This window comes from Anser anser (assembly GCF_964211835.1).
Source record: "Anser anser genome assembly, chromosome: 11".
Lineage (NCBI taxonomy): Eukaryota > Metazoa > Chordata > Aves > Anseriformes > Anatidae > Anser > Anser anser.
This window is the reverse complement of record NC_139732.1, coordinates 10079231-10103447: the sequence shown is the minus strand read 5'-3', so window position 1 is coordinate 10103447 and position 24217 is coordinate 10079231. Positions and strand designations below refer to the sequence as shown.

At 39.4% G+C, this 24217-nt stretch overlaps 2 protein-coding genes across 44 annotated transcripts in view; one reads left to right on the top strand and one right to left on the bottom strand.

Annotated features, from left to right (window-relative positions):
• The window catches only part of SMPD3 (sphingomyelin phosphodiesterase 3), a 119736-nt gene extending 98406 nt beyond the window's left edge, over positions 1-21330 (bottom strand). For 3 of the 10 annotated variants that reach the window (XM_083851401.1, XM_083851400.1, XM_083851396.1), the window contains exons 1-2: positions 4494-4662; positions 3934-4003 (exon numbers count right to left, since the gene is read on the bottom strand). The gene's annotated coding sequence lies outside the window, so the exon portion shown is untranslated. Of the gene's footprint in view, positions 1-3933; positions 4004-4493; positions 4663-20490; positions 21098-21153 lie in introns of those variants that run through there. The other 7 variants (XM_083851397.1, XM_083851406.1, XM_083851407.1 and 4 more) reach the window with 5 other exon arrangements.
• Positions 4666-24217, top strand: part of LOC310905307 (leukotriene B4 receptor 1-like) — a gene marked incomplete at its 5' end in the record, with an annotated part of 128334 nt that continues 108782 nt past the window's right edge. For 12 of the 34 annotated variants that reach the window (XR_014588924.1, XR_014588925.1, XR_014588926.1 and 9 more), the window contains one exon: positions 4666-4854. Coding sequence is in view for 1 of the 34 variants with exons in the window: in XM_083851424.1 (XP_083707550.1) it covers positions 4666-4854 (189 nt within the window). The remainder of the gene's footprint in view (positions 4855-24217) is intronic. The other 22 variants (XR_014588910.1, XR_014588911.1, XM_083851430.1 and 19 more) reach the window with 7 other exon arrangements.

The following is a 24217-nucleotide window of genomic DNA, read 5'->3' as shown; positions in this document are numbered from 1 at the left end:
GTGACTGCTGTGAACTTATCTGTGCGAGAGTCTAGAGAGTTTAATGTTCAAGTTCTACATGAAAGAACAGTTTAATGTTCAAGTTTTACACAGAAAGAAAGGAAGAAAGAAAAAAAAAGAAAGAAAAGCATTAGCAGTAGCTACATGAAACTGATAATGAAAATTTGAGACTGTGCATTTCACTTTGACTCCATGGCACATTACTTTTGTTTATTAGGATGCAACACTAAAATTCCAGAACTTTGTGTCCATACTAACAATGAACACGAGAATATTCCTCAAAGCCCTATCAAAAGCCGTTAATTAAACTTGTTTGTTCTTGACACTAACAAAACAGGATAACATTTTATCATCTCAGTTAAGAAGTTGCAAGTTGAATAGAGTCTCCATATGAGCAGTCTGGTCCAAAAGCAAAACAGAAGGACCTGCTCCTGGAGCTCACAGTGGTGACAGTTTTCATGGGCAGTTCTCTTCATGCTAGTTTTTTCAATCTGTACAGTCATCATACTATTCTAATTCACTAAGTTTTGTTAAAAGCCTACTATTTGTTCCAGCTAACATGGACAGGTTAGAAACAGAATGATATCCTAGGTTCCTAGTTCAATTTAATGAAAGGTTTGTAAAGCAGTTATCTCAACAATTCATTTCTTTACCCTTATCACCTTTATTTGTATGTTTCTGAATCTCTGACAGTTATTGACTAAAGTGTAGCCATTGTGTGTTCATTTTCATGTTTTTCTAAGGATTCTCCCAGCTACTCTATCAGCACAACAACAGCATACATGCAGGTATCCCATCCACAAGAATTATGGTATTATAGACTGCTTAATCTAGATTACTTAAGAGTCCATTTTTAAACTGTGCAAGCACAGCACAAAACAACTACAATATAGGTGAAAACCCAGTGGAACTTTGATTTGTTCTGTCTTTTATACTACCACACTATAACAAAGGAAAACATCTGAATTCATTGCAAGAAAATTTCTTTACCTCTCAAAAGTCCACAGAAAAAATGTTGGTTTGTTTCTAGCATTGCAACAAATAATAATTCATTTTCTCAGGGTTTATGCAAGCATCAAGTGATAGAGACTGTGTATAAAAAAAGTTCTGTCTAAAGGCACATTAAATTATTACAAAAAAGCCATGCTAAGTTCCTCTGCATTTAAAACACAGAGGATTTACTTTTTCCGTAACAAATCATTTTCTATCAAATAAAGTTGATCAGTATTTATTTTTATGCTTCTAAGCAAGCAGGACTAGAAAATTTTACAAGAAATTTCATATTACATTCCCACTTGGGAAATGAGCACATTGCACACAGCTTCTATTCACTAATTAGGCATTGCAAGGTGTGTGGGACCGCAAAGTGAAGAATAAAAATATACCTGAACTTAAAGGAACTATCTTTCTGTGGCTCAAATTGGCACAGAAATTACTTACAAAAAGCTTTGCAAATTCATAATTATCAGTCATGTCATAATATTAAGTAAAATATTAAATCCTTTCATGTAAATCACAATAACTGCAGACACTATTTCTCATAAATACAAACTAACCATCAAATGTAAAATTTATTTAACTATTCAATATATATATCAGACATAGTGATTTTTTAACAGACAAAGCCAAAAAAAATGTGTGAATGGGCAACTAAATTAATTTTTAAATGAAAGGAATTATTCAAAAATGGAACTAGAAATCTTCTAAAGTGCCTGAATCTGCAATAAGTCAAACAAGTAGCCAGAAAGACCACACAATTCAATATTAAGACCCTGTAACTGCTCTGCCAGTAAAAATGTTGGACAACTGAAGCAAGTTTTTCCCAACATGAAACATGAATTTTACCAGTGATGCAACTATTTTTATACAGGGCTCAATACTGCTAAATCAAACAGTTGAAATCAAACTCAGAAGAAATTGCACTGTTGATTACAGAGAAAGAGAATCTAAGATAAAATATTTATAAAATATTTTTATAGGCCAGAAGGCAGTACGGCTCTAGAAACAGTGGTGGTATCTCAAAACTCTCAATATTAATGCTTACTTAAGTAAATTTTCATTAAAGCATTTCATTCCTGTACTATCCCAATAACATAAGACATTTTTGCACTCTTATAACCAGCAGCCTTCCTTTCACAAAAGCTTATACATCAGATAAACGCACAGCCAGAGTGGAGGTGGCAAAACAATAAAGATACATTCAGGATTAAATTTGGTCTCAACACAGAAAAATAATTGCCAGAGAGCAAAACCCTGTCCTATTCTGTGTAGGGTGGCAGCACTGAGCTACTGATATGGATGGCAGTTGTATATTTTTTTGTCTGTTTTTTTTTTGTTTGTTTGTTTTTTACCTGTTATTACTGCCCTGACAGCATTCTAAGAATGTCATGCTTAGCTATAGGGAGCAGATTTTCAACAGATCAGCTCAGTTAGGCGCAAAATCAAAATGGACAAATCTTCACTAGAGCTCAGCACAATTAGTGCTAGCCTCTTTTGAAAATCTGTCCCCAGTTATAGATGCAAAGTACTCAAAATCCTGGGTGCTTGCTTTTAAAAATCTGATGTCATACACTCAAAAACAACACTGCAGCCACTGAAGGTTTTGGGGACTTCTGGGAACACTGTTTCTACCAGGGATGGAGCAAAGCAAGAGGCAATCTTTAACAGAATAAGCTTATTTTAAATGACAAAGTTCACTACTGCTGCATTTACTGGCACTGTCCGTTGGACAGACTTGGTTTTAGACCATTTTATTTGCACGTTATTGTTTCTGAGCCAGAACTGAGCACCTTTTCCGTTTGCTAGTTCCTCACTGATGTCAGCCTAGCATTTTGCTAGACAGTGAGCTGAACAGTGAGAGAACAGTGAGCTGGCTTGAAAGAAAACGCAGCATTTCCTCACACCTTTCTCCTCTTGTAATCAAACCAGGTTGAATCAACGTAAAGGAGTTAAGTATACAAGAAAGACACTGGCAATAGGTACAACAATAGAATACTCATCCAACTGATAATTTATACAACGGCTTGCCAAAGAACACAGCCATTTGCAATTTAAGTGCACTAAGCTGGCATCACTTATCTTTAATGAACACTCCATGAGTCACTTCCTAAAATAAATTGTTATGCAAAATGAGATTGAATTGTACATGTTGAAGCTTTTACACTTTCGAAATTTCATATCAAATATGGAATACCAAGGCTCAAGTTCTGCCTTCAGCACAACTCTTGGTCCCAAAGACATCAATGAAAGTTGTTTCATTACTGGAGTTGCCTTCATTGTTACTTTGTTCCAGACGGAGGATACTTGAACGTATAGTGATGGCTTACCTTTGCGTTCAAGTGAAAAATTGAAATGACAGTTTTGTCTAACTCCTAGTGACTAAACTGGAAAGTTATATTTCCAGTAGTTCTCTGAACTACTCTACAGAAAAAGCAGAAACATCAGATGTCTTTGCATGTCATTATAAGAAGCCTACAAGCATTGGTTGAAGAAACTCTGGCCTTTAAAAGATATGTGTGAAAACCAACATACAGATGTTTGAATTTTTACTGCTACCCCTTGCCCCCCAAATTTAAACATGTTATTTTCTTAAGAAAACCTCTCTTTGCTCTGCTTAAAATATAGGCTTTTAAAGAAGAGATGTTAATTCTAGCTTATTTAAACAAAGGTGATTCTTATGAGACAACAAAAACATCAGGGACTTAATGTTAAATCTTTCTAACACCCTAGCGTATAATTAACTTATTCATTAGCAAGTAACTTCAAGTGGGTGTAATTTAACATTTCCTTCCTGCCCCTTGAGCAAACAAAACACAGAATAATTAATCAATTTGATCCCAAGCCCCTAAATTCAACTGTCTGGGCAAATCTCCAACAGAGACTCATATGGGAGAGCTCCACCCCAGCCCTCCCTCAAGAATCAAGAGTACTTACTTGACTTACAGGTTGACCACTTACAGGGGGAGGACAGATAAGCTGTGCTTCTTTAATTTTTCAATGAATTCTGCAGAAAGAAATCGCCCTGTAAGACTTACTCATGTTCTGTGAGATAGGCTGTTCATTCAAAAGGTGCACTGCAGGCAGGCACACCTGGCCTGCTTCTAGCCTCAGACCTCCCCTTGCAAGAATAGCAGTAACTGACCTCAGCTTTGTACAGCTGGGTGGGGAGCTGCTCGTGGATAAAAACAAAGCCTTCACATTTTACAGAACCTCTCACCTGAAACAACACTTAGTTACTTAGTAAAGGAGCAAACATTTATATTTTTAATAATAATAATAAAGCACCTGCCACAGAAATACCTTTGCCACATACTGTCCAGCACAGTTAATTGCACAGATGACACTGGAGAAAGAGAACCAACAGAGCTTTAGGAAGAGAAACCTGCCCCTCTGACAGGCAGGACACCCCATGAACCCCTGCAGCCGCAGCCCTCACCTTCCCAGCTCACCCAACTTCTCACACCTCCCAGTCCTGTCAGCTGCCTCTCCCTCACCTGGGGCTGCTCCCACACTCGTTGAAGCTTTAGTTCTCCCTTCTTTTTTCCTCCTTCTACAAGACAAGCTTGAAAAAAGCCGGTAGAAATAAGAGAAGAAAGCTTTGGGTTGCTGCCTACGACCTCACACCTTCTGATGTGCTGACGACCGCAACCCTCACACGAAGCTGTAATGGCGGCCGCCCTCCACCAGGTGAGGCGACGAGGGAGCAGTTTTCCCGCCACCCGCGCCCTGATTGGCTGCTCGGCAGCAGAGGCGCTTGCACGAGGGGAAAGCGCCCACAGCGGCGAGGGTAGCGCTGAAGGGGCTGCGAGGCTGAGGAGAGCACAAAACGGCGGTGGGGCGTCCTCTTCCTGGGAGGTAAGTGAGTTTGTGGCTGCTGGATTTCAGTTGTTATCCCCACATATTTTCTTCTCGGTAAAGTCACTTTAGTCTAGCTGGGTGTTGTAAAGTCAACCGGAGAATTGATGGGTATGTTCTGGTGGTAAAAGTGAGGTAGAGCAGGCCCTGGCCCCTTTCCTCAACAAGAAGGCACAGTTCTGGGGTTGGGGGTTAGACGAAGAGCTGTCTTGCATGTACGTTCCCACTTGCCTCACTTTAGTGAAGAGTTGTGTATCTGCTGTGCTCTCCAGATAAGGTATAAACCACATGTTGCTCTTCACTACGTTACATTTGTTTGCAGTTGTTTAATGTTAGTTTCTGAAGTAAAATATCAGTGCCCTCTGGAGGATTAGTCTTGTTTTACCTTATGTATCTCTCCAAAGTTATGTAGTGAGCCTGTTATTATCCTAGTCAGTTTTTAATTCAGGAAAAAAGCATATCAGCCTTGGTGTTTTAACTGATGATGATGATGAGTAAATCTTTCCATCTTTACTGCAGGCAAACTGCCTGACTGGCATGCTAACTGCTACCCTGCTTTTCCCATTTCTCAAAGCTGAAAGTGCCTGAGGTACAGAGTAAGAGAGTTGAGGGTAAGCCTGGCAGAACTTGATTGCATTAAGTGAGTAATCCTCTCTGGGATACAGAAGAGCTGCTCACGTTACCTGATTGAACTTCTGGCATTTTTATGTGGTGTCTCCTGGCATCTCCTTGCAACAGAGATGGTTTTCTTGCTGCTGATTCGTGTTAATGCTGCTTTCCTGCAGAAGTGGGATGCAACAAAAGTGTAGGGAAATGGAACTTAAGATGGACTGAAGAAGGGAGATTCAACAGAAGAGTGTTTTAACTTCTGATCAATCGTTAGATAGAAACTGTCTTTTTTGTTTGGATGTAGGTGTCTTTTGGGGAGGGGGTGTTGTGGTTGACCTCACTGTAGGCCTATTTCTACTCAGTGGAAGAGGCTTCCCTTGAATAGTCAAGTTCTCTATTTTTCAGAAAGAACAGTTTCATGTAAGGCTCATACTACCTGCCTCTTTAAAGATTTATGTAGTCTTACTGATGATGACTCTTGTACTGCAGTTTTTTTCTCTGAACTGTAAGCATATTAATTAGCTTTATCAGTTGCATTGACTTATTTTTGTCATTCAGATGTTGATTTTTATGCTCATAATTACATTAGTGGCTTGTTTAAATCTGTTTTATGTACCCAAAAGTCTGGGATGGGTAACTTGATAATTATGTTGGCTTTTTGCATTAACGTGTGATCTATAATGTTTTGGAGCCATCCCATACTGTTATTTAATTAGGTTGCCTGGCCTGTGTATTAAAAATCTTTCTGCATCTTGGAAAGTAATTTAATTTTCTGAATACCAGAAAGATAATCTTATTCTATAATAAATTTGACAGGATTTCTAATACTCTTTGTCCATGCCACAGCCATTCTGCAATCGTGGTTAAAATTTCAGCAAAACTTTAAGAATTTTGGAAGAGCTGTTTTTAACAGCAGACTTTCTTTAACTGTATGTCTTAAACAGTTGTAATGTTATGCAATACAAATGCATTTAATGAAAACAGCATGTACTGAAGTGTATATCTGTAGTAACACAATATTAAATTCATAAACACCTTCACGGAAATCAAAAGAAAGACACAGTTTTTCTTGTCATCAGTGATTGGCAGCTTGTAATGAGTTGGAAAAGTAATTAAAACGTAAATTGTCTAATCAGTAGAAATAATTGTTTTTATTAGATGCCCATTTGGTGTATTATTATACTTCTCCATTTTTCTCAGAACTCTCACTTCTGATTAGCAACAAGAGTTCATGAAAATTGATATCAATTTTCATATCAATTTTCATGAGACCTCAGGACACCTCCCTTTGTACTGCTAAACTGTAAAATTCTTGAGCTTCTTGTTCTTGCAACCCCCACCCCCTATACATCTTAGTTGCTCTATGGTCAAATATTCAGAAGTGTTTTTTTCTGGTAAGTATAAAGAAAAGAGAACTGTACTAAGTGTTTGAATGCCTGTGAGTAGCTGTGAGAAACTAAAGGTTTGTGGAAATTATTTTCTTCTTAGTAGCCAGGCTTTAAATCTGGTTTCTTCTTTCACACTTCTTAGCATCTGACATGGTTATTTCTATTGAATAATGAGCTGTCTCTTTGCAAATTAATTCTAGGTGATAGATTTATCTTTACAGTGTTTATGTTGACAGAGCATTTTCAGTACTTGCTTTTGAAATTGCTTATGCAATATGACTATTTGCAGCTGTTTTTCAAGTACTGCTTGACCTTTTAATCACTCCATTGTCTCTTTGCTTTCTGCATTGATGCTGGACTGCCCAGCTCTGGACCTTGTATGCTGCCTGCAATTCAGTGCATCGTCCACAGTTCTCCAGAACTGTTGAAATCGCATGATTCCTCTCACCTCAGTTACATGCTTGGCAGCAGTTCATTTATGGGTATAGCTGTTGTTTTTCCTCTCTACTGAATGTTCCAGCTCTTGCAATGTCAGTTCCTTCACCAGCCATCTGTCTTGCTGGCTCAGCTCCCTTTCTCAGGCTAGATTCAAGTCCTACTGAGTACAGCATCAGCTGTTAATTCTTTATTCAGAAGGTTTTAGAACTCCTGCTGCACATGCACATCCTATATTTCAATCTTCTATTTAATGTGTATCACTTACGGTTGCTTTCTTCAGCCTCCAGCCTTCATCCCGGTTCTTTTGCAACTTGCTTGTTGTCTACCGCTTCATTTATTTTCCTGAAGTTCTTATGTTAATTCTCTTCACTTTGACAGCCTAGCTTGTCTCTGAATTCAGTCTGGAAGGTGCATGTCAGAATGCAAGGACAGTCTAGTCTGCTTTGTTCATTGTTTTCCAGCAACTGCATTCTTTAAAAACCCAGAAAGAAGCATCTAAATACTCTCAGATATTATAAAAGTCAAGTTATAGCTCCAGCAAACTTAAGATTGATGATGTCTTTATTGTCAAGAACTTAACACAGATTCTACTACAGAGAAATTGTTATAGGTAGGATAGATTGTATTGTAGCTCGGGGACTGGCATATTGCTAAACAATCTAGCAGGTTTTTTATAATTTTTATTTGCTTGTAATCCAGTCAAGCCTGGATACAAAATTGCTTTATGAAACCCCAAGTGCATAGTACCCTTACTTATTATAGTAGCAGATCCTCTTTTTGTACACTACACTTGTTTCATAATCTGTCAATAGCTAAGGTTCATCTAGATGGTGTCTAGAGCATTATAAACCACTATTTGGTATCAATGCAATTTTCATAGGTAAAATGAACTGCACAGTAATTTCAATAAAGATGGAGGCTTTTCAGATTTTTAATGTATGTTGATAAGCCTTTCACAGATTCTCTGATCTTTTCCTGGACAAATTCAAATATTGTTTATTGCTAATGCCAATTAGTCAGCCAAGCATCCATAGCTGGCAGCTGTCTTCATGAAGAAGGCCCCAGAAGATTAAAACTCCTGGGATGCTGACTTGCATATTAGATGTTAGTTTGTCATCTTCTAAGGATTTTTCATACATGTTGTTTCTCTAATGGTAAGGAAAACTAAGCGTGCTTACAAGACTAATAATTAGTAAGCTTGGGTTTTATATCTCCACTGTACCTGTGATCTCCAGGATAAACTTAGGTCTGTCATGTACTACCTCTGCTGAGGGACTGGTTGTAATAAGAAGACTCGCTTCCAAACTAAACCATTGCAGCTACAACAGCTTACCTCTACCTGTATGACAACATGCAGGATATGTTTAATAGATTAGTCTTTTCTGGGCTGGGAAGTTAAAGCTGTAGCACTACATTGGTAAGGGAACTCAGTTTAATTCCGTAGGTATAGAAAAGCTCTTAGGCTATGTAAAAGATGCATAGTGTTGTATTTCTGGCACTGACCAGGTCTTTCTTGTGCAGTGTTATAGAAAGTAAAAAATAACCAAGTAAGACAGCAGCATGGCAGATAGTAAGGGTATATAATTAATTTCTTGTACGTCTTTCTCTCAGGCAATGTCCTGCCCCAGAGTCTGACTTTCAAATTGGAGGTGGCATTTGAGGCTGTAAAAGCTCTCTCCAGAACACCATTAAATAAGGTTCTCAAGACAAGCCTTATGTTTAAGTATGACCATGAGAGGCAGAGGAAAATTGAAGGTGCCCAGTGGTCTGCACCTGTGAGTTGGTAACTAATAAACTTTTCCTCTCCTTTAGTGAAGGTGCAGATATCTAATTCTAAAAAGAACAAGCAGTCAAACTAAAGAAAGCTGTAGACAGAAGCTAGTGAACTGTATTTCATCTTCCCTCCTTGTTACTGGGCAGGCTGTATTCTGTAGCCTGGGTTCAAACTGAACATAGTCTCATTGGTATTAAGAAACACTGTTAGGTAAACATCATGCCTATGTTTACTTATTGAACTGAAAATAACCAGTAAACTTGCTACAGAGAAATAAAACTGTTCAGTAGAATGTGGTTTTGAAGGGTATTTTTAGAGCAGACAAAATCCACTTACATGCTAGGCTATAAAGTGTTAGCTGTTACTTAGCACCCAATAAACTCAAAGGAATCTCCCGATACCCACTGGAAAAACAAAGTTAGACCTCAGAAGACTTACAAATTTAGGGCTTTAACCTCAGTTACCAAAGAAAATTCCTGTCAACAAACCAGTCAAAACTTGAATAATATAGTTAAAGAAATCGATAAAATGAAAGAAGTATGAACTAAACTTTTGCATTTGGTTGATAAAATCTTTCAATTGTGGAAGGTATAGAAGCTTTTGGTTCAGTTTTTAATCTAAATGTATTAGAATACAATGTTAAAAGTATCCAAATAAGTAATATTTCTATTTGCAAAAACAAAGTACTCATTTGCAACATCCTAAAGTAATAGGCTCTACGCAGTGATTTTTCTATTAATCTTTTTCACACTTACTAAAACAAGGCAGGCTGTTCTATTTACTTATAATGGGTTCAGTAAGAAGTTAGGTCAAGTAACTTTCCACATTCTGTTGAAATGAATTATATGATGGAACTTCTGTTGTGGCACAGGTGCAGAGACTGTATAGGTAAGGTCTGAATGGAGACACCTGGAGCTGGGCCCTATAGCATTGCCAGAAGTAGCTATTCAGAAGCAAATTATGGAATCTGAACTGTAATCTCTGCTTGACAGAGTTAATGTGTAGCCTTTCCAGGGATGAAGCTGTCTACTGGTTCTTCCATCTGTCAGGATTTTCTGGGCTCTGGGAAAGACGTGCATATGTTTGAAAACCTGACTGCACAGAGGAAACCTTTCTTTGTGGCTACATAATAGATCCCTTTTAGGAGTTGTAGGTACTCAGGAGCTGCTAGCAGACCACCAAATGAAGGAGTAAATGGATGTAATGGAAAGTTATTTACAGAAATTAAAAACTCCGTTTTGTTGTGATGCTTGAAACTTGCTTGTGTGAGAGAAAATAGTAGGGAAAATAACAGTGGAAAGCATTAAGACTTGAGGGAGGTGGTAGGGCTGAATGGAAGTCTAGATTTTTATTGCTGTTTTCTTTTAGGACTGTTTTTTGCTTTTTCTTTGAGGGTGTTATTTGGTATGTAAAATCTGCATGGTCAATGTATAAACTGAACTTGAAGGACCACTGTGAAGTAATGAAATTGTGCATCATTACTGTGTGGGTGGTGACAAAAGCAAACAGGTGGTGTCTGTTGAAGTGATGGAGCACAGCTGGGAAGATTGCTTCCCAGCACTCCTCAGTGTGGGCTGGCTCTCCAGAAAGCACAGCATTTTGGGGACTTGTTGCCTTTAGCTGTTGGAGGAGGCAATAACGTGGAATGCTGACTTCAAGCTTTCATTAAGAACATAAATTCTATAGCAAGGAAGTAACAAATTAGGTGTGGGGACTGAAGCATATGAAGGGTTAATGATGGGACAAAAGCTGTGGGAAGAGTAAAGAGAAGTTATGTATGAGATAAGGAGGAGAAGGAGTAGTACTGGGAAACCTGCTGCAAGGACAAGCAGAAAATTACCGTCCTCTGTGCCTAGTGTACAGAAGAAGCATACTTGCCTAATAAACCTGGATTTTGATCCTGCACATCGGAGTCCGTGCCTCTCAATCTGCCACAAGTACAGCTGCCAGAAGAACTTTTAATAACTGTAGCACGCTACTTTTAGGGACTGTCTGGGAAAGCTGGTATGTATAAGCATAGGTTAATGTGGAGGAATACTTCATGCTGACTCAGTGATCTGGTAAGGTAGTGTCCTGTACCTATAGGACACATGAGTGCAGGAGCAAAATGCAGAGTAATGTATTAGGTGCTAGATTTGTGTGCGTTATCAGCTTGTGCGCTGTTGGAGGAACTTTCAGTAACAGTTTCAATGTACTTTTGTTCAATAAAGACTTAGCTATGCCTGTACCTTTTCACCTTATCTTGATTATGTTTCTGTTTTGTGGTGAACGGCTATAATAGGGCAGTAAAAGGCTGGAGGTTCTGAGGAGTGATGAGAAGACAGGCTTTTAAAAAAGTTCCAATTATTTCTGTTACTTGTGTTATCTGAAGATTGATAGTTTAACAAGAAGCTGAAATGACTAATTCAGTGCTCTTGTGGTGAATAAAAATCATTTCATACCTAAGATATTCCCCTCCATTTGCAGCAGTCTGGATTTGGAATTGTCTGCTGGTCTGTGGTAGCCAACTTCTCATGCTTCATTTCCATTGTACATCGTCCTTGCAAAGGAATGCTTATCATATAGCTGATACCCTGGCAGCAACTGAAGTAATCTGCATAATTGCACCTTATCAGGACAGGCCTCTTTTCAGTAATTTTTCCACCTTTGGTGCGGGCGTAAGAAAAGTTCCCCCAGATCTAGAAACAATGGAGTGCTATTTTTGGATTATATTGTCATCTTTAACTTCTGTGTTGAAAGGTTACAGGTAAAGCTCAGAGCTTTGTTTCACTACAAAAAAAGTGATGGGTGTGTGCATTCTTTGGCCAGTGAGAATGTTCATCTCCAGTGTGTATACAGCAAAACATACGTCTTTATGCTCAGGATTGAATTATGGGTGCTAATTGTCAGGGTTTCTCTCTTCTGTCTCAGGCCCTAAGGGAGGCACAGCATGACCTGTATCCTTCCTTCCTCTCACTCTCAGTGATAAGAGGGCGTAATACTCAACTATGGTGTTCCCATTAAATTAGTCTTTAACCTTAGACTAGGTTTGCTGACATATCCCAGCCCGCAGAGAAATTTTAAATGATCAAGATTCTTATCTTTCTTCACTGGTCTCTGCCAGTTCATTAGCTTGGATAAGAGAATCCTACCTGTTGTTTAGAGTCTCCCTGCCTTGCCCTTCTGCTGATACAGTCATCTGTGGTAGAGTTCAGCTTTGTGTTGGATTAGACACTCCCGTAGAAGTTGTTCTGAAACTGTTCTCTCATCTGTGTGGCAAAGCAGTACAGATTTCACACAACTAACTGTGCAGAGGGGCTGGGAACTAAATTGTTTTTCTTCCAGCCTCTGAAATTTTGAAATGTTTTAGGGCACACTCATATTTTAATGTATCTTCTTTTCACTTATTTTTCATTGAGAATTTATTACCGCTTCCAATAGCAACAACAAACAGTTTTACTTAGCAATATGTGAACAGTGGAGTAGTCTGTATGGAAAACTATAACCACACAACTGCTAGGTGCTAATTCTTTTGAACTAATAGATCTCTTCCCTGGTAGGGTTATACTGTCTCTTTTCCATCCAGAAAAGTAAAGAAAATACAAAGTTGTACTGTTTGCTGAGGAGTGGGATCAGGCATCTTTCTATTAGCTGCTTTTTGGTGACACTAAAGGATTTTATGGATTTTTTTAGCCCTCTTTCCAAAACACCTTTCTGTATATTGGAATGAGTAATTGGAGTAAACTGACTGTTTTTGACAAAGATTAAAGCAAGTTACTCTGTTTAAAAGTGAATTCCTCTTACTGTACTGCAAGTGTAGTGTAGGTGGTAAAGAACAAAGTAACAGTTCTATTTCAACACAAGTTTTGGCTGTTTTACTACTTTGTTCTTTAATGAAAAGAGGAGTTGGTTTTCTAGGCAAACTCACTGAGCCGAGTTGGTTACAATGTTTGGAAGCAGACCTGTGACTGAAACTATTGCAAAGCTGTGGTCCATGTTTCCTTCAAAAGCATAAAGTAATTCAATAAAAGACTGGTTCAGATATGGAGTTCTTGAATAGTTTTAGAGCAAACAGTTTTATGTGACTTATTCTAATTCCGTAGATCTGGAAAAAATGCTCTCAATCTAGGTGAACTTAATGCATGACCAAAACAAATCTTAACATCTTCGTGTATACAAGCCCTCCAAATTCAGACTTGAGCGTTTATAAACTGTGGCTTAATTTGATGTGAACCACAATTTCTTTAGTTAATAGTAATAATTAGTACATAACAACCAGAAAACTTTCATGTTGATTGGATAGTGATGATAAATGTGAACTGAATGCAGGCTTACTATCAAGCAGTTTTCTTGGAAAAGTCAAGAAAATGTTATCTGTAGAAACAATCAAAAATCTTACCCCCATAAATAATTGGAATTCTAGCCAATGTTGTGGGGAGGGAGGAAGAACCCTGTCTGCTTATCTTCAGCTTCAGTTTGCATGTAGATATGGAAAGGTACACATTAGGTTATTCAGATACACGATGTGATAGGAAGCTCTTCAAAATCTGTGATAAAGGACAACTAAGGTATGGAAGATGTGTAGATATAAACAGAGCAAGAGTGGTCTAGACACTGCAGACGTTCATGTCATCTCAAAAATTCTTTGCTATTTCATAAGGTGACTTCGTATGTGTCCAAATCTTCAGACTTTGGACATGGATGCAGTGCTCAGAGGTACATAAGACAGTGACTTGTGTAATAACCAAGTCTCCTACATTACATTACAGCATGTTATTATACTTAGGATACTTGTACTGCATAAATGTGGGAAAATATAAATTGTAAAAGACAAGCAGTTAAAATTTGAAGGATAGCTTTTTGAGGGCAGTGTTCTCAAGTGCAAGAAACTGGAATCAGACTTCTGACTTTGGGTAGAGTACTCTACAAATACAAACGTGCAGATTCACTGTTTGCATATAGGCTGTACTAGTTAATTTAGGCACACTTGAAGCATACAGAAGTCTGTTTCATAGTGACACTGAATCTTATTCTCTGAGTAGTTGCTAAGTATTAAGCAATGAAGGTGAACAGTAGTGTCAAAAGCCATGACTCAGATATATATTGAGTCCTTGCATTTGCTCCCTTCTGCCATTGAAACTTTGTTAATTTCTAGGCAGGTGAAAGGCTGACTCTTACTAGCCTTTAGGGAAGAAAAGCAGAATAAGGGGAAGAAAATGGCTTCCTACGGTGAAACAGTATACTCCTTTCAAGAGGCATTTCAAAGAGGTAGAAGATCAGCAGGCACTAGTGATCATGCTGTTCAGACATCTTTCTGTTTTAGGAACAAGTGTTACAAGCTACCAGTACTTTTTCAGAAGGTGTATTCTAAAGATCAAATACTGAACACTCCATTAGTTTTTTTGTTTTAGTCTATAGAAATGGCTGAAGTGAGAATTTCAGACAATGAACAAAATGTAGATCCCAAACCCAGAGCAGGTGTGTCAATTAACTTAAGAACTTAGTATTGACTTGACTTCTGATGTATTGTGTCAAACATTTACCCTGCATTGGTGCAAACATGAAACTACATTGACACAACTGATGGCTAGCTGTTCTCCAGTAGTAGGCTACACTATGAATTTACTGTGACTTTAAAATGTGCACGTTGTGCTACTCTGGTAGTTGCATCTTGATAAGAAGCCTCTTCTACTGTCATCTCTGGGTTTCTGGTTCTGTGTGAAATTAGCTTCAAAGGAATAAGGAAACTTCTTTGTGAAATACAAGGTAATAGCAATAAAACTCTTAACCACTCTTGCTGGGAAGTTTCCTCAACAGATAAGTTCAATGAATCATACTTTGGCTTATTAGATAAGCTACTGAAGTCTACCCTAAAAACCTATATTTAAAAAACTTTTACATGTTGTAAAAGGTCACTTTATTAATGATCATCTGGGGTCAAAAAGTAGACAAAATATTGACCTAGTTAGAGCTGATGAAAGGAATTAATATGGTTAGTCTTGACAGTTTAATAAATAATGTACATTCCCTATAAAGGAGGTAACAGCAGGGAAGGAAATGGAGCAAGGGTCTAGCAATGCAGTGTGATTCATGACCCTCTCTCTGCCATTTCTTTATCTGAAGAGCAACATAAGGCTCTGTGGGGCTTAACTCGGCCAGCTGAGGACTTGTGCTGTTGACTGGAGTAGAATGACTTTGGCAATAGTGAGTAGTTAGAGCTTGAAGTATCTTTCCACAGGTGCATGGCAAGTTAGAAAAGGTACCTGGGCACTGAGTTGGGTGCCTGCTCGGTGAAACCACACTGTCTCTCTGGAACGACAGCATGGGCCATTCTTATTTGTGATCAGATGGACAATTGAAGAGGTAAGGAAGGCTAGAGTAATTCATGGATTCAACTGTTATGTGAAAGTCTGATTTGAAAGGCTGAGGGTTAACTGTAATACTATTGTGATACATCTTGATTCTGGACCACGTAGGATCTTTAGTCCTTGCAAATTTAACTCCCTATTTACCCTGTGTTCTGTCTTGATTTGTCTCCTTTTGAGTCTTGCGTTCCCATTTTTCCTGTATTTTCTCCTTTATTTTGCTCTTAATTTCTAAGCTTTCCAAGTGTCATCCAGGCACCAAGCAGCTTTCCCCTTCATTCTTCTGTAGACTTCATTTGTTTTTTCTCCTCTACCACTGGATCTTACCACCTGTTCCACGATGTTTCCTTTTCTCTCAAGAAGCATTAAAGTAGGCCATTTTCCCATTGACAGCTTAAAAACCAAAGAGACAAGTAGGACTTGGTTCTGAAACGTGAATTTTGGAAGCAAACTTCATCTTAAGGAATAGAAGAAATTGCACGTTTCTAATATTAGCAGCAAACTGTTCCTTTGTCAGCGTGTAGAAGGGGGAATCAAATGTTAACCTGTTTAGAAATAGTCAAGGGACAGATGGAATCCTGTGATGCTATCTCTTCACCCTGAGTCAGGTTTTAAATATATTAAAAGCTTGTATACTTTCAAGTGGCAGATATGGCTTGTCACTTTGGAGGTTATTTTTGCTATTGTTAATACCAAAATAGATTGTGCTTTAGTTACAGTAGTTGACAGAAGTCAAGTACCACAGAGAAAATACTTGTCTTGTACTTACTTGTCTTGCATTTATTATTTCAGATTTTCAGATTTAAGGAGCTGTGTATGTTTAAAATATGAAGTGATATAACAGTAATAGAATACTGTTCAAGCTGATGTCCTTTAGTAACAAAGGATTTGCGGAGTGGAGGGGAAGTGGTGTCACTGTATGCTAACCACCTGCTAAACCTTTTCCTAAGTGTGTTTTTCAAGACAGTGACTAGCTACCCAAAGCAATGCCTAGGATGTACTCTGTGAAGCTTGTACTGAACTTGTTTGTAGTACTTCTTGTGGGTGGTATATTTCCTATGAGACAGTGATATAAGTCTAAGCCTTGATGTTCTTCATATTTAAGTCAGAATCTCCTGGCTTATGTTGTCCAACTATAACCTGTTCTCTGACAATGTATCACTGGATTAAATATACTTTAAATTACTTGAAGTATATGCATTTTGGATGACCTCAAAACTCTATAGCCTTGTAAGACAAGTCTTGTTCTATGGTAGAGCTCTATCATAGGTCACATGCTAGTTTCTAAAGTGCAAGATAACATAGAAGTTGTGATGGTAGGGCACTTTTCAGTTTCCCCATGTTTTAAGAATGCCAGATAAATATTTGCCTGCTCTGTATCTGAGGTGCTGTAAATGAATGAAATGCTGTAAATAAAATGCACTTCCAAAGCAAAAATAACAAACCATGTCAACTGAGTTGCTGTGTTCCTGCAAATCTAAGTAAGAATAGTCCCTGTTTACAGGCAAAAAAAATAAGCAGACAAGCTGAGGTTAAACTTCCAAGGGGTGGAAGATTCATGGATGGATCTTCTGGTTGTAATATGAGAGATGTCTTGGGTCCAAATCTGTAGAGGACTGTGTAACTATCCCAAACTGAAGCTAATGGGAACTCTGGCTGTTTCAAAAGCTTTAAAGATTTTGGTCCTGTATGTTTCATTGGGGTGCTTAAGATGGCTGTATTTGCAAACTTTGTCAAGTTGTATTGTTTAAGGAAAATTGGGGGGGGGGAGGGAGGGGGGCAAATTTGCTTGAGGAGCAAGAGTTTAAAACAAAAATCTAACTCTTTGATATCAGTATCAGACAAGTCTCAAAGTGAAATAGCTTATTCTGTCATTCTTTGGGTTTCTATTTCATGCAGTTCTTATGAATTGACGCTCGTCCAGGCACATCTATGCTAGCTGTAGAATAGCAGGTGAGTGGAGAGCATAAACTATCAAGTGCCATTTGACCTGAAGCCCAGTAGGCCAGCAGCCAGAGGGAATAATCATACAGACAGGAGCAGCAGGCATGCTGCCCAGGCATCCATTCCCAGCGAGGAGACAGGGCTCAGTTCACACATGCGTGCTTCCTTTGAGTTCTTCAAATGTGCTACATGTCTGAGGTTTAGCAAGTATAAGAATCAAGACTGAAAAATTTCTCAGTCTCCTTCATCTTCACTGAGATTCTCTGTAATCACGAAGCTCTCTCTTCCTGCTTAAAGTGACCAGCAAACATTCTCTTATTAAGGTATGGCAGCATTCTGCCTGCTGCTGTGGTGACCATGACAGGACAGCCATCAAAGGGCAGCACTGTCATGACTAAGTCAGGAATTGCTGAAATCTGATGACTTGGATAAATACAACTGTAACATGCAGGGCTTGTCCTCTAACCCAGCTTCATTTCCTTACTCCCATCACAAGTACTAGAAAAAAAGTTCAGTAGAACTTAGTGAGTACAACATTTTCTTCTTGAATGCAATTCAGCATAGATACTTGTCCCCAAGCTAATGCTCTAACTTTTTGTCTAACTCAAAATAAAATGGAAATGAGCATTCGTGTGCAAAATCTTGCCAGCATTACGTAGTCAGCTTGGACTGTTCCTCTGCACAGTGTCACAGCTCAACTGTAGTCTGTTTTCACAGGTTTTTTACAGTGACTTTGAACTGCAGTACATAAAAGTACATGATTATAGCAGTCATGCTTGGAGAGCAGCTGTAATTTTCTTTACTGTTGAGTGTTGTGGAAAACTTACCTATGGATTCTAAATATTTGTAGTAAGTCTTCAAGTTAGGAGCTATACCTTCAAAAATTACTGAGACCATTACTTGCTATTTAAAAGGTGTAATCCCGGTGACTTGCTTAAAGCTTGCAGACCCTCTTTTAAGAGGAAGCAGTTCAGTGACTTTAATGCACTGTGTGTTTAAATAGCTTTCAAAGAGCAGAGTTGGGGGCAACATACTAACAATTTAATGTCATTCATGGGGATAAGTACTATTAGTTATAGGTAATGGCAAACATTGCTAGAATTCGAGCAGAAAACTGGCACTATATGGTACATTTTTTTTTCTTTAGGGTTCTATAAAGTACATAGACAATCTCGGCCACAATCCAGGGAACAAAACAGCATGTTAAAAGATTTTATCGTGATGCAGGGTACTTGGGCTCTCTTTCATAAAAGTATGTCTCTTTACTCCCACATATAGTTAGCAGGAAAAAATGTTACTGCTTTTCAATAACATGTTGATTTTTAACTTCAGCATTTTTATACCAATTATGCTTATAAGGATTTTGATCTTTAAAAAAGTCTAGCTTTATAGTCGGATCATAGCAGTGGCTCTCAAATACTTCCTTTTTTTTTTTTTTGCACAAGTCTTTCTGAAAAATAGACTTTTGCTTAAGTGTAATGGAAATATTTCCATGACTTCAGCAGTCTACTATAGAGGATAAACATTTCCATGAAGAGCTTGCAACTTGAGATTTATTGTACTGTGCTGAATGCATGATAACTGGACAGGGAAAGTTGCTGTGAATCTACATCAGAAAAATACTACTTTATTGTCCAAGCTGCCATGTAAGCAATTAAAAAATGTTCTAATTGCAATAGCCTTTAGTATAAGTAATGTTGGGGTAACAGAAGTGTCCTTTTAAAAATATCTTGAAGACTAAGATCATAAATCTCATTAAAGGCATGCTGTACAAGCTTCATCAGCACAAAAGAGCTTTGTCTTTGTCCTAACTGACCAGGTACAAATACCGATGTGGCAGCAAGCAGTCTCGGTTTATGAATTATGGCAATGTAGGGGTGTGGTCAGAGCATGCAGCTTAGCCCCTCTGAGATTTCAGTGGCTCCTCGAGGAGTATTGCAGGCAGCAACTGAAATGTCTACAGTGCCATTCTAGTATTAAGCCTCTTTCATTCCTACCCAAAAAGAGAACCTATTTTAAGGTTTGTGTCCTTTAATTTAAAAGCAAGCTGCTACAGTGAGGTGTGCAGAGTGGGTTAGGCTGTGTGCTATGGTTACCAGCACTGAACAGAGCTAGATCTGTTAACATCAAAATGGTTGACTTGTCACTCCATAGTAATCGTTCATTGTAAGAAAAAATCAATAGCATAGCTTAAGTCACATATAGCTGATCACATGCTCTGAGGCTTCTGTGGCACTGAGACTAAAAGCCAGAAGTAGGGAGGAGGCATGTCAGGAAACATTTTATTTCTGCTGGGGGGAAGCCTGCCTTGTATACAGTCATAAGCACAAATTGATTTTTAATTTTACAGTAATGTGCTGTTGTAATTGTTAACTTGAAAGGCTACCTTTAAGGGCCTGATGTTCTGCCCTGTGTATCCAGGGTTCTTACTGGGAGGAAAATTTTTCTGAATATGTGAGGACCGAGAGATAGTACCCACTCTGTTCAAATCTTCTTAGTAAGATAAAGCACAAAAATTGAAACTACAGCCTAGATAAGATGAATCAAATGCATTGTCTCCTGAAAATTAATTGCACACCTGGACTTATTAAAATCATTAATTCAGGGAAAAGTAATGAAAAATGAGAAGTGTTAAGTTTCAATCCAGACTGAGAAAATATTTGATAACATGGGAATTGATGTCTCATCAACTTGCTTTTAAATGCCTGCCTTACTGAACCCAGCAATTCTTTTCTGGTTTAATACCTGATATGGTAACGTGGGGAGCGGGGGTTACCTTAAAGAAATTCTTGATACAGGACATAAGTAAAATGTGAAGAATATGCTAATTAGATTGCATTTGGTTCTCTAAAGGAAGTAGTTTTTTTTACCTTAGTTCGATTCCCTGGTTTCTTGCTGAAATCAGCACAACCTATGCAGGTTCCTGGTCTGGCTGCATGCGATCTCCTAGGTTAAACTTCTTTCTTACTATCTACATGCGAGAAGAGTGCCGAGTGTTCTTTTGCCAGCCTCTCCTTTCCCATGCCACTTAAAAATTTGAAGCTGGTCAGTTACCAGCACAAAAAATACAACAACAAATACAACTACAGCCTATTCTAGAGTAAAACACGCAGTCCTTGGGTAGTTAAGGAATACTCACCACTCCACTGACAAGGGAAGCTACTCCACATAGGCACAGCTGAGAACACTTGCTGCTTGATTGTGCATGTTTAATCTGCTTGCTCCAGTCCTTACTCATCACCCAGCACTAAGAGGAAGCCTGGAGCATCAGGCATAGTAGCACCATGCTTGGCTGTAAGTGACTTCATTTAGGATGTAACTTGTCATTTGGCCTTAAATATAGAGGCATTTTTTCCTCCCACTTCTGCCACAGGACCCCTCTCCACGCTGCTCCATCTCTAACCTTCAGCTGTGCGCCCCGGCTCTGCTGGGGCAGTAGTAATCCATACAGAAATGAGCAAGAAATTACTGCTGTGCAAAATCCATCTGAGCACCACAGCTAAGGAGGGTATTCAAGGAAACCATTTTGCAGTCTTGCCTATAGCACTACCTGTATGACAAACCCTGCACGTATTTCCCCACTGCTAAACCACGAGACCACGATTCCAGGGGCAGCATCACGCCTCCCTTTTCTCCCCGAACAACGAGGCAGAGCTCTCTGCGATCAAACAGCCCTTTCCCTTCCCCACCTCCCGGCAATTAAAAACCCGAAACTCCTTCAGCAGCAGGCGCTCTGCCCCGCTTTGTTCCTCGTGCTTCCCCAGCTGGGGCTGGGCGGGGTGGAGGAGGACGGGAGCTTTACCTGCCGCGGAGCCGGGGCCGCCTGCAGCTGCAGCATCCACGGCGGGCGGGCGGGGAGCTCAAAGCCCCGGAGCCATGCGAGCGGCGGGCAGGGAGCGGCGCCGGAGGCTCCGGGAGCCGGCTCAGCACCGGGCGCTGAACAGCTCCGTCGGGCGCCGCGGGCGGGGCCGAGCCGCGCTCCCCGCCCCTGGGCGCGGGAGGGCCCCGCCGCCGCGCCCCGCCCCGCGGGGGACCGAGCGCCCTTCCCAGTCCTCCCCGCGGCAGGGGGAGGCGTGGCTCTGCTCCCGCTGCATGCCGGGAGTTGTAGGCGCGGGGTGCGGAGGGAGGCGGCTCGGGCTCGGCTGGGTGGTGCTGCCCCCTGGGGACCCGGCCCCGTTGTGGGGAGAGGCGCTGGCGGTCGCTGCCTCCTCCCGCCCCGCTGGGCGCCGTGCGCGGGTGACCCCCTCGCTGGGATGTTGTCAGGGGTTGGCTTGCGCCTTTTGCTTGGGATGGAGGGTTCAAAATTTTTTTTTATTTTTTTTAACAAAAGACTAAGATCCTGCAGTTCTTCTGTAATTTTGCTGGCATAATTAGGGACAAAGAAGTGATATAGTTGTTAAAGTCTTGGAGAATGTCCTGAAAGATGTGTCCTGTCCCCATGCACCCTTCCTCCCTGTCACCGACATTTAGAAGCTAAAATATACATAAAAGCAACCAAATGAAGTCAGGATGCCACCTTCCTAATGAAAAGCAAAGCACTGCAAAAAAATGCTGTAGCCCGATTGCAGCTGCCTTTCAAAAAGGCATCGGACATAAATCAAAGACATACCAATGTCTCTGCGCTCTGCAGTGCTCTTCAGATAATTATGAAGCAGTGTCGTTATTTACCTTACAAATGAACTGACACAGTATTTCCAAACGATTTCTATGTAGCTCCTTGTCAAAAGAAGTGATTTTTTTCAGTGTATAAGTAAACTTGGGTTTCTGGTAATGACCATTATAGGAAAGTTTCTCAAGAGTTGTTTAATACAAGGAGCTAAAGTCTTGCAACTTAATTCAGAAGTTTGAGCACTATGCCATCTCTCGCTGTGAGATATGTGGTATTCAGGATATTGAAAAGCTGTGTGTTTCAGCTCTCCAAGCTTTTTATTTTTCTTCTGGAATTTCGTATCGCTAGATGGTGAGCATTAAATGGTGTTTTAGCTTTCTCTTTGTAGAGAGGAACTTAGATTCTATGTTAGGATCCTATGCATGGCCCTGGTGTTGCTGCTTTTGAACCCCAATGCCCAGGAGATGTTTTCTAGCAATTGTACTGCAAGCTAGCAAGTAATATTACAGGGAAACTTGGACAACCAAATTAAACTAAGCAGAATATCTTATTTACACGAAGTTAGCAAATCTTTCATTTGGATTATCCTCATCCCTGCATGGCTTGTTCTATACTAACGATGCAGAAGAAATCAGGCTTACTGTTAGTTTTTCAACACGTTGATATTGCAATGGTTTCTCTTCCTCTTTCAGATGTTTTTTGGATAGTTCTTAAATGTCAGTGTAATAGGCTTCCTTGATAGCAGCTGGATCATGCAGCCACTCTCTACTGAGCAAGCTCACTTCTGCAGCTCTCCTGAAAAGGTGAGAAATTGACACAGATTCTGATATTACATGCTGCGTAGTGATTTTTGGATTTATCCACTATTGGATTTGTGTTGTTTCAATAGGTTCCTGCTCTGATTCTTCATTATATGCCACCAGCATACTAACTTGATCACAGTGTAAGTGAAGTCTGTGGAATACATATAGCTGTCTTATCGTTATTCTAATCCTGGCTACATGACAACCATCAAATCACTTCCTAAAGTACCTTCCCCAGAGTATTTCACAGCTTACTTAAATCAGAATTCTGTATTCTTAGTGCCATACCTGAACTTTTCATCATTATACAGTTTGAGCAAAGTACAGTAGAGAAGCTTACAATAGTATTTACTACGTTAGAATTTTTATTTGACAAATTGTAAGTGTAGGAAGTATTTGTGAGACTACAAGGCAAATGCTTTACTCTGAATAATGACTCAGAATTATTAAAAATGAGTTCTGGGTATAGTCAAAAACAAATCATGAAAAACAGAATTTCTTCCTTTTGTCATTTCCTACACATTCAAGTAACAATAGAATGTACGTCCTCAAAATTGGAGCTTTGGTGTGGTAGTTCGGGGCAGAGGGATGCTACATCTGAAATAGCAGGGAACTTGAAACGATAGAGAGACTAGCTGAGGTAAACGGTGTAGCTGAGGAAAACTTTCAGGATTATATATAGCTGTGGGGTATCCCAAATTACAAAACCAGAAATTAGCACAGGGTTTGCTTGTGTGGAAGAGAGTCACAACTCCCTTCTCTTTGCATTTTGTTTCCTCACCCCATAATCACGATGAGGCCAAGTTCTTTTTTTAGCTGAAAGCACACCAGTAGCCATTTTCTGCTTTGGAAAAAAAAAAAGATTGAGACACAACCAAAAGATAGTCAAAATACTTGTGAATAATCTAAATATGTTAATTCAAACACACAGATTATTATTAACACACATTATCATTCAATTAAAGGACTTAGTGAGAACAACAATCCTTTATAAAATGCAGGTAACAATAATTCATGTCCCAAATCTCACATGTTTCTTACTCTCATTTTTTATTTCCTACACCTAGTCCTTATTCTAACTTTTTGGGCACTGAAATGGAAGAAGAATAAGCATCACTTTTCTCCCAAATTCACATAAAAATTCTTGAGCACTATTTTTGAAGCTGGAATTGGCTCTGCCTATATTAAGTAAGTTTATTAGATTTCCAAATAGTTTTGGACAGAAGTAAAAGTAGAATGACTTTATCAAATCAAGTATGAAAAGTTCTTTAAGGTCCTGCATAGGCAATCATCAGCCATCTGAGTACAGCTGAATAACTGGATTCATGGATCCTGCTTTCTGCTAACAGCAGCTGTAGTGTGCTGTTGTCAGCAGCAACCAGCCTGCTTACCCTGCAGACAGAGACTCCCATTTTCCTGCACAAGTAAAATGAATTCAGGGAAAGCCAGATAGG